The following is a 14309-nucleotide window of genomic DNA, read 5'->3' as shown; positions in this document are numbered from 1 at the left end:
AAAAAACACTCTTATGCTGGATTGACTGCTGGCATAATTGCTGTTAATGATGAGTATTAATGCTGCTGAAGTGCACAAATGGCGGTTAGATCTTTTACGCTTGTTCCCGCCAGCGCTTGGACGAGCATCGTGCCGGGTGCTTATTTTAGGCTGGGGTGAACCTGTAGGGAAGCCCAGCGCAGCCTCAGATATCAACTGTAACTGGCGTGCGTGTGCTGGAATTGAATCTCGGTGTCTAGCATCGTAGTGCACTTAAGGAGCTTAGCTCAAATCCCTGTACACGTGTAAGATGGCACAAAGAATACGAACACAAAGATTCCCCGTATAGCCTTACCAGACTTTTGGGGCAAGTGCTGTTAGTGAATAGCACCTCTAGAGGCTGGCATGGCACATGAGGGGGTGGGTGACCAGCACCACGCCCGATCGCCTTTGTCTCTCCGGTGGCGATGTTTACACACTGCGCCAGGTACTCGTTTGAGGCTGAGTCGACCCAGGGGAGGTCCAGTTCAGATATTCGTCACTAGTGTTGACCTTGAGCGATAAATCAAACTCGGGTCGCCGGATGTATAGCACAGCGCGATAACCGCTATACTGCCGCTCCCCGCATGTAACAAGGCACACGCATGCAGCAGCAGGCACAGACCGTAACGAGCATGTACAACACACTTATGCATCCTGGACTGCACGGAGATAGAGAAATAAGGAGGCTCATGTGTGTACTTACAAACACCAAAACAAATACACTGGGTGGGCCTTACATAAACTAAACACATGGACACAACACGATGGGTATTTACGCTTGCACAGCGGGATGCCTAAATGCACAATTATCCCATGACAAAGAATGACGTGCTGTTCACTTGGTACAGATCCATCCTAATGCCCTCTAAAAGGCCATGCCATCTGCATAGGGGTTGTCATTGTGATATATCTTACAGACAGACCCATAATTGTTACTTAGTATGGGGAAGGGCTTTCATTTCAATTCAACAAAATGTGCCAATATTAAACTGAGCACCTGTGTCTCTTGCTGTCCCTTTACAGGCAAGCCGGTGATGATCATAACGGAGTACATGGAAAATGGTTCTCTTGATGGATTTCTACGGGTAAGAGATGTAAAATTATTTTTATTTACAATAACCATGATAGCTCTAAAAATAAACGATCGGCATTAATTAGGCAACATTGCATTTTGAATTTAAATTTTCCACCTTTGGGAGGCAATTTCACATTATGAATACGCTTACATGGGCGTTTTAATAACTTAAAGAGCAGCTGAGCCGTTTCTCTTGCCACCCAGACCATATGTTCCAAGTGTCCGATATGAGAGCAAGGGAGCAGCTCTGGCATGCCACGGTGGTTTACGGTGTGCGGTTACGTCCCTGCATTCTAAATTTCCTTTTCTCAATTGCGTGAGAAAACCTGCTTTCCACAGGTCTTTGTGAGCGATTTTTATTCAGTAACCAACTCCGTGTTGCTCCCGGTGCAGAGTAACGACGGGCAGTTCAGCGTGGGTCAGCTGGTGGGCATGCTGAGGGGCATTGCGGCCGGCATGAAGTACCTGTCCGACATGAACTACATCCACCGCGACCTGGCCGCTCGCAACGTCCTGGTGAACAGCAAGCTGGTGTGCAAGGTGTCCGACTTCGGGCTGTCACGGGGGCTGGAGGACGATCCGCAGGCCGTCTACACCACCCACGTGAGCAGCTCCCCCCCCCGCCCCCCGCACGCTCCTCGCACAGCCTGAGGACCAGAGTGGAGATTCACACTCACTCACTGAGACTCATCACCACCCAGCCTAGAGACTCACAGTGGAGATTCACACTCACTCACTGAGACTCATCACCACCCAGCCTAGAGACTCACAGTGGAGATTCACACTCACTCACTGAGACTCATCACCACCCAGCCTAGAGACTCACAGTGGAGATTCACACTCACTCACTGAGACTCATCACCACCCAGCCCAGAGACTCACAGTGGGGATTCACACTCAATCACTGAGACTCATCACCACCCAGCCTAGAGACTCACAGTGGAGATTCACACTCACTCACTGAGACTCATCACCACCCAGCCTAGAGACTCACAGTGGAGATTCACATTCACTCAGACTTAATGCGATTCCAGAATCACTGACACTCAATTACACTCGTGTTTCCTAAGCATTGACACCAGAATCGGAAATGTATGTATGTTGGACTTCTTTTGCACCGTTCGTTGCCAACCGTGATAATTGGAGGCGTGGGATGAGATTCACTCATGATACGTATTAATTGAATTAGTGAAGCGATGATTCAGATTATTTGAGATTTGCTGCGGCTCATGCCTGAGGCACAGAGTGAAAATGCAGATTCACTGGGACTTGCTGAGACCCACCACCCGAGAGGCTTGGATGTGAATTCAGGAGGTCATTGTCAGTCACCATTCTTCGAGATGAGTTGCATCATTTGTATGCAGCGGATCCCTCGTACTTGACTCTGGCTTTGAGTTATTTTGTTTTTTCCCCCCACATGCAAGGACACCAAATGGGCAAAGAAAAAACAATGATTGGGAGTTTTTTTACCTCCATTTTCTATTTTTTTTTATCTCAGAAATGATTTTGTGCACCTAGAAGACAATGATACACAACAATATCGCGTTCCCCAATCCCCATCCCTGTGCTCTATGCCCTTCCAAAACAATACCTCAAAGAGTGGAGGGCCCTTGGCTTCCTTGAGTGTCTGATGATTCATTACCACTGCCTTTTGTTGAACATCACTAATTAGTTGTGTGTACAGTAATTACAATAAAATGTTGATATTAATTAAAACTCATGCAAAGTAAGCCAAATTCCCTCTAGAGGTGCCCTCCTGAGCTCCCTCTAATGGAGGCCATTCTGCTCGCAGTGGTGTGAGCGAGCAATTGCAGACCTGCACCTTTTAACTTTCACCCTATTCATCAAAAGGCAGTGGAAATGAATCGGTGACTCAAGGAAGCCAAGCGCAGCTACTGGATGGACTGTAGCATCGTGAGACCGTGAGAGATATAAACGACTTGGGGAGGCCTTCATCCAGCAGCGGATTGATAATTGCTGCTGCCAATGGTGGTTATGATGTTGAGTCACAAGCTCGTAAGAACACCGAATGTTTGTGGGCTGCGTGCAGGGCGGCAAGATCCCCATCCGCTGGACGGCCCCAGAAGCCATCGCCTTCCGCAAGTTCACATCGGCCAGCGACGTGTGGAGCTTTGGAGTCCTCATGTGGGAGGTCATGTCCTACGGAGAGAGGCCCTACTGGGACATGAACAACCAGGACGTGAGTGAACATAAATAACGGCAATAAATAGGCAGCGGAATAAAAAATCAAAAGCGACCTGATTCTCATTTAATATAGTTGCCGCTGCGGATGACATGCTGGGCACGATCAGAGCCTGGCAGGACAGATAATCTGATCAATTCGTCTGTGCAGCAGTTTGTGTACAATATTGGATTACCCTCATTGAGTCTCACCGCTGGCGAGTGGCTCAATTGTGCAAAGAAACAGAGCTCAATAGGAGACGAAAAAAGCCAATTTTGTCCGTTGTCTCTGCTGGAATATGAAATTCTGTTGCAGGAGCTTTTAATACGAAACACTAGGCTTGGGTCGGCGATGTATCCCATTTGAGATATGAAAAGTCTGTACATCATGACCGAGTGGGCTCATGAATTCACATTCACTCGGCAGTATCCTCAGTCCCTTAACCGCATACAAGAACTCTGCTGATGAGCCGATCACCCCTGCCCACAGCGATTGATGGAATCGATTTGAATGTGCAATCTCTTAAATTGTACTCACTAATGCTTCTAAAGTGGCACACCTATGCAGAATATTGCATGAAGTTAGAATTGTAAGTTAAGCTATTAAAGCATCACATTTACTTTGGAGCCACACATAACCTGGGCATAGTGAAAATAAATATGTGCATAATTCAATGTGTGTACTTCTTAATCATGCATCTTTACAAAGTGTATATTTAATTTAACTGTGGAAAAAATCTAACAAAATGTGGATTTTTTTCGTCCTGTAAAATTGCACGTCTCTACGCACTCGCATGTTAAAACCTTTATGAAGACGGCCTGAAAATACTCATATACCCAGGTGTAAGGCAGAACTACGGGTCTGATAACATCGCTGCAGTGGAGCCGTACGTCAGCGTTGCGCTGTACTCGCGCGCGAAGGAGCGGTGAGAAACGGGGGGGAGAGTGATGGCTCACGTAAGCTGCAGCGCCGTGGACCGAATAACAAAGAACGTCAACTAAGAAGTGCCGCACATCTCTATAACAAAAGCTCAGAAATTTCACGCATGCATTGCCAGCTGTTGGGGAAAAACAGAGGCTGCCATGCCTCACAGCCCACCCTTGGTACATCGTTCCACATCTGCCAGTCTCCCACATTTACTTGCAAACCAGGTGATGCACTGTTACGTGGGGCACACAATAATATGGCTCATGGGACAGGGCAATGAACCAGCACCGTCGAGGTCCTGGATTTGAATCTGGACGGTTGCCCTTGATTAAACTGGTTTCTCAAGCGTAGCGAATCGATTGTCTCGGTTGGATCACCGGTAACTACGCGCAAAAAAAAAAAATGACGATCATTAAATTCGATTGTTTTGCACTTGATTTGGTTAATTTCCTGCTCTGAGAGTTCAAAATAACGGTTTGGACATCAAGCTACAAGCAATCTCAGAGCAGGGTGCATAGAAATGTATGCCTTCTACTGTGTAAAGGATAAAAAGGCCACTTGAAGGATTTTGCAGGGGTGAAAGTCCTTTGAAATATCTTCTGCAAGCCATGCTCGGGCATTTTTGTTTGCTGCTTTTTGAGGTTTCCAAATGGCTTCGTTACCGAATTAACGTGAAAATAAATCGGTGAAAGGGAGCAAGTACAATAGTCAATTAATTCTAGATTTGAAGCTTTCGTCACTGCAAGAATTCATATTCTTAGGTTTTTTTCGGTAAAGTTATGTAGGTAAAAAATTAAAATTAATAAAAGTAAAATAAAATAAAAATCACGACGTTTCAGAGGCAACACAAGCCTCCGTCTTCAGGTGGAACCGTCACAGCACGATAGCTGTATCAAGTGCTCAAGTACTTGATACAGCTATCGTGCTGTGACGGTTCCACCTGAAGACGGACGCTTGTGTTGCCTCCGAAACGTCGTGATTTTTATTTTATTTTTATTTTACTTTTATTAATTTTAATTTTTATTTTTTACCTACGTGACTTTACCGAAAAAACCTAAGAATAACAATAGTCCAATGCAAAGAAAGAACTTGGAATATCGGTGAGCCACACATCCTGGTGGTGATGATGCTGATGACTTACCCGCACTCGGTGTGCCGACCAGGCAAAGAGCCAGGGGCAATAACGACGGGATGACGGCTGTGCCGTGCAGGTGATCCAGTCGATCGAGGAGGGATATCGGCTGCCTGAGCCCATGGACTGCCCGCCGGCGCTGCACCAGCTCATGCTCGACTGCTGGCAGAAGGAGCGCACAGAGAGGCCCAACTTCGCGCAGATCCTCGCCTACCTGGACAAGCTCCTGCAGAACCCCGCCAGCCTGCACGCCGTTGCACAGCCTGGCAGCGAGTGAGTCGCACCGCATCTTTTTTTTCTCTCTCGTGGGTTTATTTTTTCATTTATTAGACTACAGTCACTGCGCACAAGCCCAATGGCCCCAGAATGCCAAGCGCTGTTAAAATTAATCGTCGTTCCTTGGATTAGGCCACGTGGTTACCCGGCCAAATAGTTTGGCCATGTCGGATGGTGGTGGGGTCTTAACGACATTTATTTGGGCTGGCTTCACCCAAAAAAATCAACTGTGAATCATAATATTGGCCCCAACAAACCCACATGTTAAGCACTATTAAAGTTGTAATAGATAAGAGTTAACGCGTTTGTTTAATTGAGCAAAATTATAGGATTTGGGAACAGAGGTGATGGGAGGGAATTCCAAAATGGCGCAGTGTGAGGGAATAATAATCAGAGGGGGAATTGTTTTGACCCGCAGTGTGGTGGTTGAACAGAGTACGGATGAGACGTAGCAGCCTCGTCTGATAGACCGGGTCCTCAACACACGTGGAGGCATCAACGAGTGGCGTTCACGGCAACAGTAACCATGGCAGTAGCAGTAGACGAGCGATTTGGACAGGCCGTGTTAAGAATAATTTCCCATCGAGAATGTGTGCACGTCCTTTTGCAGAGACGTGCAACACAAATATTTAACATTGACGGGAGAATTTTTAAAAGCTTGACTTTGAGAATTGGCTCACTCGGAGGATTCGGCCCGGCGAGTATTTGACATTTTTTTTTTTAGTCAGGACAAGGGGGTTAACAGCCGTGCTCTTTTTGCTGAAAGATTTGCGGTGTTTAATGTCCTCGGCGCAGACTGGATTTGAGTTTAATGTCTGGACCACAAGACAGCACAATCTGCAGCATCGTGCCCCTTGGCTTCCAGCTGGGGCTTTGATTGAATGCTCGCCTACGTGTGAGAGCACTCCCTGCTGAGCAACCAGCGCTACTTTCTGTGGCAGCAACTTCACCTCCCATCAGCAGTCTCCCCCACTCAAAGGGAATGCACCTGCAGGGCTGCCTGTTACTCTCTTCATACGTGCCTCCCAAGCCTATTTTTCATCATCATCATTGGCCAGGTTTTCACGTGCTTTATATCCAACAGCATAATACAAATTGTTTTGCGGTGTAGTCAATACGCGTATATTATGTAAAAACATACACGCAACAATTTGTGTCAATGTAGATTGATATTGATTCAAACTAATTTATTTATTGGTAAGTTATTTCGTAGAAGGAGGCCTTCATTTGGCAGTGGATGGACTAAGGGCTGTAAGTTATTATTATTTTTATTTATTTCATGACGTTATATTCATCGTCTTCTTTCGTGATGTTTGTGTCACCGAGTTTGCAAATATGTGCCACATGCAATGCAGGCTCTGTAAAGGTAGTAATGCATGAACAAAAATAGTCATCCCCGATCAACTATCAAAGTTCAAATTCTAGATTTGAAGCTTTCGTGACTGCAAGGATTCATATTCTTAGGTTTTTTCGGTAAAGTCACGTAGGTAAAAAATTAAAATTAAATTAAAAAAAGTAAAATAAAAATAAAATAAAAATCACGACGTTTCGGAGGCAACACAAGCTTCCATCTTCAGGTGGAACCGTCACAGCACGATAGCTGTATCAAGTAAGAGAAACTCCGAAACGTCGTGATTTTTATTAAATTTTTATTTAACTTTTATTAATTTTAATTTTAATTTTTTACCTACGTGACTTTCCCGAAAAAACCTAAGAATACCAAAGTGGAACACAAGGTACGGCCAGCCCCGCAAGCCGTTAAGTGCCTCGTGATGACCCTCGTTAATACTCACCGAGGCCGTGGCGCAATAAACAAGGCGATCTCCCCCACCGCTCCCCGCCTTGCGAGTGTGTGGGCAAGTGTTTAAGGGGGCGGATAGGGTTCGGCAGACAGGGGCCAGGCTGAATGGCATTGTGAGAAAAGAGCATCCAGTCCTCTAGTGACCTTACCTACTGACATTAACTTGAAGGTGAAGGGCACGGTGGGTATGTGGTGAATAAGGTTCCGAGGCGAGCGATGGGGTTTATTATCACGCTCGATTTGCCGAACCTGTTTTTGTGCCCTGCTGTGGCACTCACCGGTGTTGGTTACCCTTGGTTGCATTTCTCAGAGCCCAGATTTAGAATTGCGTCGCTCTTTAACGGCTATCCATCATCCATTTTCGTCACCCACCGCACCACCATTCATTATGTACAATGACCGTCATCACGGTCCCCACTATTATTATCTCGTAGGATAAGATCATTGTTTCTGGTTCAAATAGATGTGGGTGAGTCTGTTATGAATTTGGTCACAATAACTGCAGCTCTGAAAGTGTCAGAATTGGAACGAATGGCAAAACAGTTCTGCAATTTAAAAGATATACAAGATTAAATTTTTTTGGCAAAGTATGGAGTATAACAAAAAAAGTATTCCTAAAGTTTTAGTCTTTTCGCTGCAGAATTTTAAATCAGTCTGCACTGCTTTAAGACTGTTTGAATAAATATTGACCTGAATTGCATTATTCATTAGTCCTTAACTTATTAAACAAATTGGCCAGAATGTGCCAGAGATAATAGACATTCCACTACTGATTCGTCAATCTTTATATGGGTTTAAAAAAAGATGTGTTTTCTTAAAAATCATGATGGTAGATTTTTTTAAAGTTTTTTTTTATTGATAGCGTGCCATCATAGTGTGTACAAAGCATGTGTTGCTGCAAGCACTGCATTATTGTTCCAAAGGTTTATTTCCTTAACCACGTGGAAACCGGCACAGGCGCAAAGTGCGATGGAATTTGTTGATATTACCTTATAGCACCCCATCCGTGTTAACAGCTTCCTTGCACGCGATGCGTATCTTGTGCCATATTGAACCTTTGATCATTGGCAGAAGGAAAGGCCAAAATAAATATAATTAAGGTGGGTTGAGCAATGGGTAATAGCCTGCCTTTGCAGAGTCAGTTATGAGCGGGACACCCGCAATTGTGGTAAATAATTTGCCGCATATACAAGGCATTTAACATTTGCACTGCCTGAGTGACAAAAATGCATTCTCAGGCTCACGTTAAGAATTCATTACATTTTGTATATACTCGTGGTATACATTTAAACAAGCGCATATGGAGTGAGCAAAACTGTACAAACAGACATACGACAAACAAAGAAATAGTCATCTTGATTTGAAGCTTTCGTGACTGCAGGAATCCATACTCTTTGGTTCTTTCGGTAAAGTAATGCAGGTAGAAATAAAATAAAATAAAACAAATCACGACGTTTGGATCGCAACGTAGAAATAAAATAAAATAAAACAAATCACGACGTTTCGATCGCAACGTGACTTTACCGAAAGAACCAAAGAGTAAAGAAATAATATAAATGGGAGGATGAAAATCAAACGAAAAAATATTCATTTGTGAAGCAAATTGTGACCTTGAATCGTGACAATTTATAACTATTTAGCCGTGGTGCTGGTGAAGGTACTTTCATAGCGCGGTGGATTAATGTATGAAGTGTCAGGGTCTCTTAGCATTACCCCTGTGGCGATGACCGAAGTGAATAGAGCTCACGTTACATGACTTTTACGTACTCAAGGTGCCACAGTCATTGTGCTGTTCTACATGTTAGAACATCCGTATTTGAGAAACGTGAGTAGCAATGTGATGAGAGGATAATGGTTTTACGTTTTGGACAAACAGGATAAAAGATTGATTAAAAATTGAAATTAAAATTTTCCAGTCCTTTGTACACAACATAGTTCACAACACATTGACCGTACTTCACCACGTTGGTCAGTGCTTGAGTTAGTGGGGGTTCCAGGACTGGTTCATACATCACCTTGCCATCGATGTTATAGCCGCCACTGAGAATCAAACTGAGCTCACATGGTAGCAAAGTGCGCTCAAAACTGCACCACCGCTCCGCACAACCGTTCATTCATTAATAATATTATTTTTTGCAATATTCGTTCACAGTACAAGCTGCTCTTTTATTATTCGTATATAAAGCGTGTAAACGAAAGCGTCAGGTTGGGATTTTCAAACGGCCCATTCGAGATGGCACTAGATTTACTGCGCACTCAACGGAAAGCCATCCATCACTCAATTGCCTGCTCAATGATCAGCCCCCGCAGGCACGCTTGCTGTTGTAGACAACACAGGCCTGGTGGTTAAGGCGACCCCGGAGGGGCGGCACAGACCCAGGCATGAGACAAGGCAGGTCTCGGGGCTTTGCGTGCTGAGCAGCAGCAACAGCAGCAGGAGAGAAGGTCACCGTGTTGATTGGTAGATGAACAGCACCTGCACACATTGCCGTAAACAACTCAAGACCAATGAAGTGACAGCTCTGGGGAGAAACTAAAACAGACTACTGAGTGGTAAAACATCTCCCCGAACCTTTTTGCATGTTCATTTCAAAAACAGCAATATCTTTTTTTTGTTCCAATAAAATACTTACGGGAAAAAAAACAACGACGATATTTTCACAAATTTGTAAAACTGGAGCATCTTGTGTGATAGTTTTCACACGTTGAACTTACCAGATGAGACATTTTAAAAGGTGAGAGCTGGTTACATTTAGAGTAGTGAATGTCTTCCGTGTTTCAAGGATTTATTTATAGCTCTTTGTGAATCCACTGTTGGATGATGAATTCCACCATGTTGTGTTTGTCTTAAAGTTGCTTGATCATACTTCTCCACACTGGTCACCTTGGGTTGATGAAAGGTTGACCTTGGCCCAGGTCAGATATCACTCGCCACTGAGAGGCATTGCTGGAAATCAAACTCGGGTTACTGGGTTCACAGTGCGGTGTGCAACCCACTGCATGATATTGCCTCTCCAAATGCCTTTTTAAAACTTTCTTATCGTGACCTTTGTTGAGTCCATCAATTTCCCTGTGCAAACCACAAGTTAATTTATCTGCGCAAATCCCTCCGTGGATGAAGCAACATTAAATAAAAGCCCTGTTTTAATGAGAAGTGAAGTCTTTATCTCTCGTCGGACCGGGTTAATTGAGTTGCACTGAAAGTACACTTTGTCTCACGGTTACGTTTTATATTTTTTACTTTTTTCAGGAGGCTGTCGAACCCGTTGCTGGAGAGGAAGGCTCCGGAGTACACGATGTTCTGCTCGGTGGGGGAGTGGCTGGATGACATCAAGATGGGACGCTACAAGGAGAACTTCACCAACGCCGGCTTGGTGTCGTGGCCTGCCGTCGCACAGATGACACCAGAGTAAGGGTTGGCACTGCCAAATGACACCACCACCACCACCACCAAACAAGACAAAATAACCCCTGTATATCCTTACCAGGCTTTTGGGGCAAGTACTGTTAACAAGCACCTATGAAGGCCGGTACGTCACGCAATTTGGCTCCATAGTGGCGATGTTTACACACTGCACCAGATACTCATTTGAGGCTGAGTCGACCTAGGGGAGGCCCAGGACCTGTGCAGATACTCGTCATTGGTGTTGGCCATGAGCGGTAATGAACTCTTGTCGCTGGGTTTGTAGCACAGTGTACTGACAGCTACACGACCACCCACACCCACATGCATTACTCATCTCTGTTTAATGCCTTTGCAAAGTAAAACATTTACAAGCTAGGGTTTCGAAGATCCCACTTAAAGTTGTGATATTTTTATTATTATTATGAATCTATGTGGTCTTGGTCTCTTTGTTTCGTTAAAATCATTAAACGCCTTTTTGGAAAAATTTGAATTTACAACGATATGGTTAAGCGTTAATGTTGATAAATTTACGGATGTAACCTTGTGAGAGTTCACTGAGCCAAGCATCTCTTTTACATAAGAGAAGTGATAAAATGAAACAAATACAGATTAATAAGCAAAGTAAGGATATTTTTTCTTAAAAAATAATCAAGTGCAAAACATTATATTAGATCGGTAACAAAACATGTACATCTATCTACATGCAAAAATGTGTTCATTGTGTTGGCAAGTTGTTGTATGTTGTATTATTGCATGGGTATTTGCAGTTGTGCTGTATGACTCCAACGGGTTTTCGGGTCATACCATGACACAGTCGCTGACATTTATTTTCACGTGCCGAACTGAATTGAGCTTCGGAAGACGTTCGCAGCACATGGAGTGAAACTTGGGACATCATAGCACCACAGTAGCGACGACAACACCTGCCTGAAAACACATAGGAGAGCTGTAGTCTTGACGTTGCATTGTGTGTAACCCGCGACACTCGGTGTGCCTTTCACAGAGACCTGCAGAAAGTGAACGTGACGCTGGCCGGGCATCAGAAGAGGATCATGACCAGCATTCAGACACTGCGATCGCAGCTCGCCAACGGCGTGAGGACGTGAGCACGTGGCCAAACCCAGGAAAACCAACGAGCACGCCTATTGAAATGTCACTTCCAGGGGGAGCACGTCGCAACGGCCGAGGAAAGGAACGTGCGTCAAAAGCAGCAAAAGGAGATTGTGTCCAGCGAGTGAGACATTGAAATATCGCGCAGTGTGTTGTTCTATGACGGTGAAAACAAGTTTCTAGTGGGAAAAAAAGGATATGGATTTTTTTGTTATCGCTCAACATTATTTTGCAGAAAGTGATTGCTTCCCAAGGTGTAACATAAGCTTTTCTTTGATATGAAGTGCTTTTCAACGTCTTAATATGAAGTGCACTTATGTAAAAAACTAAAATAATATCAGTAATTTTATCAATCAGTTACTGACCTTTACATGTTTACAATAAATATTTGATATTTTTCTAGTATCTATTACGTGTATATTAAATTTGCAACAAAAAAAACAACCAAAAAAACATTTTATCAAAAACTTATGAAAGTGTGCTTGGCGATATTTTTTCGGTTTGTTGCAGACAACACATCTGGCAGGTTACATTTTTCCCCCCTCTTGCAAGCTTTGGGTAATGGAGAACTTGGCAGTAGGATCTAGCACATGTTTCGTGTATTTATTTAAATTATTTCATGTACGTGTATTTATTTGCCATTTGCCACATGAAACGTTGATTGTCCTTACATGCGACCGTCAGTTTTCGATAATTATTTTCCAGCACATTTATGTTTATTGCTTAATCCTAAATGTAAACCTAGACCTGGATCGCCTTCGTCGTGTACTTATTGTTACATTGATATACTGGAGGAAGAAAAACGTACTTCGTATTTGCATGTTTTGTTTTATTCTACATATTAAATGTCACATCATTTGATTTATCCGCTGTAGGAATGGATACATGATCTGTGAACACCGTAAATATGAAGGGCCGCTCAGAAAGAGGAGAGAAGCATTGTGTTTGACAATCTGTTCTGGTTTTGGTGTTTGATGAAAACACAAAGGCCCGGATAAACTACCAGAGCTTTTGGAGAATACACAGCGGCAAAGGCCAGCCTCGGCCTGGCTTTCTTTTGTTTTTTTTTACGCTCAAAGGGCCTGTCCCTGGTTGTGTGTATGTGGCACACGAAGACGGTGACATTGTAGCCATTTTTAATTTCTGCATAGCAGTAGGGCGACGCACGGCGAATTCTGCCAGATTCGTGGAGTGCTCATCTGCGTGTATATTTTACTCGGCGTGAGCCGGCATCGTTACGACCGATTGCCGCTACGAGATTACTCCCTCGGCACTTAGCGGCCGCGCCAAGTATTTGACAACGTAATCTCACGCATTTGTACATAAGTAAATAAATCACAGCCCTAATCTACGAAATGACTCGGCGTTCGCTCCACGTCTGCATTCGGTGTTTACAATTGGCACTTTGTACGTCAGTGATTCATGCAAAAATAAATAAGAAAAACTTTTTGTCAAACGGCAAAAAAATATCAGAATTTAATATGCAGTATCAACCGGTTTTTTTTGCATTTGTGAATATGTATACCAACATATATATATAACCCTTTAAAACATTGCTCTTTAGCCCCTCAGGCTTTTTAAGCACAGCCAGTGGAAATTAAATGTGGGCTGTGAGATACCCTGAGTGACTCCTGGCAATACAGGGCTCGAAAGAACGAAGGGAGCTGCTGCAGGTGTTAACACAAATGTGGTCTTGGTGGCAACACGTTGAGACCACCTCGATTGGCAGGTGCAGTTGCCTAACGGAGAAAGAGAAAAAAAAACAATCCTGGCAAAGCTCTTGACTGCTTTGGTGGCATAAATTCAAGTTTAGAAGAAAAAAAATCCCAAGGTCCATATAATTTCAAATGATCAGAATTTTGGGCGTTTTGAGAAAATGAAATGTCCCTTTGGGAATGACATCATCGGCGAATATAATTTATAATGTGTCACGTGATTACGCGTTTAATCAAGGACAATGTTACTTTCACAGTTTTATTAATTTTTTTTATGCTCAATTCACATTTTTCAAAAGGATTTCGAAATTAATTTAAAGCTTAAAATTAGTCTAAATGACAGCTTCTTGCTTTTTTTTGCTTTTAAAATAAAACACTATATTAAATTGTTGTTTCCTTGCGTGTGCTTTTTTGTGTGCAAAGGGAATGTTTATCTTATATTGCTCGTGCTTTAAAACATTATTCTTAAAGCATTATTATTATTTTATTATGTTTTATTTTTATTATTTTATTACTTCCCTTCTACGTGACTTTACCGAAAGAACCAAGAAGATGAATCCCTGCAGTCACGAAAGCTTTAAATCGAAATTATTAAAGCAGTTTCGACTATGCCGTTCGTGTAAACGAACAAAATATATTATTTTATGTGCATTGTCAAAAGTTC

General features: G+C 43.3%; 1 protein-coding gene across 2 annotated transcripts in view; it reads left to right on the top strand.

Annotated features, from left to right (window-relative positions):
- The window catches only part of LOC144721264 (ephrin type-A receptor 4-like), a 76625-nt gene extending 62594 nt beyond the window's left edge, over positions 1–14031 (top strand). Inside the window, exons 12-17 of one of the 2 annotated variants that reach the window (XM_078598756.1) lie at positions 1045–1106; positions 1490–1699; positions 3147–3296; positions 5426–5610; positions 10665–10823; positions 11824–14031. In XM_078598756.1, the coding sequence (XP_078454882.1) occupies positions 1045–1106; positions 1490–1699; positions 3147–3296; positions 5426–5610; positions 10665–10823; positions 11824–11926 (869 nt within the window). In that variant the 3' untranslated portion in view covers positions 11927–14031. Of the gene's footprint in view, positions 1–1044; positions 1107–1489; positions 1700–3146; positions 3297–5416; positions 5611–10664; positions 10824–11823 lie in introns of both variants that reach the window. The other variant, XM_078598755.1, reaches the window with a different exon arrangement.
- The last annotated feature ends 278 nt before the right edge of the window (positions 14032–14309 follow it).

Source organism: Lampetra planeri, chromosome 11, assembly GCF_965212315.1.
Source record: "Lampetra planeri chromosome 11, kcLamPlan1.2.h2, whole genome shotgun sequence".
In the NCBI taxonomy this organism is placed as follows: domain Eukaryota; kingdom Metazoa; phylum Chordata; class Hyperoartia; order Petromyzontiformes; family Petromyzontidae; genus Lampetra; species Lampetra planeri.
This window is presented reverse-complemented; position numbering and strand designations above follow the sequence as displayed.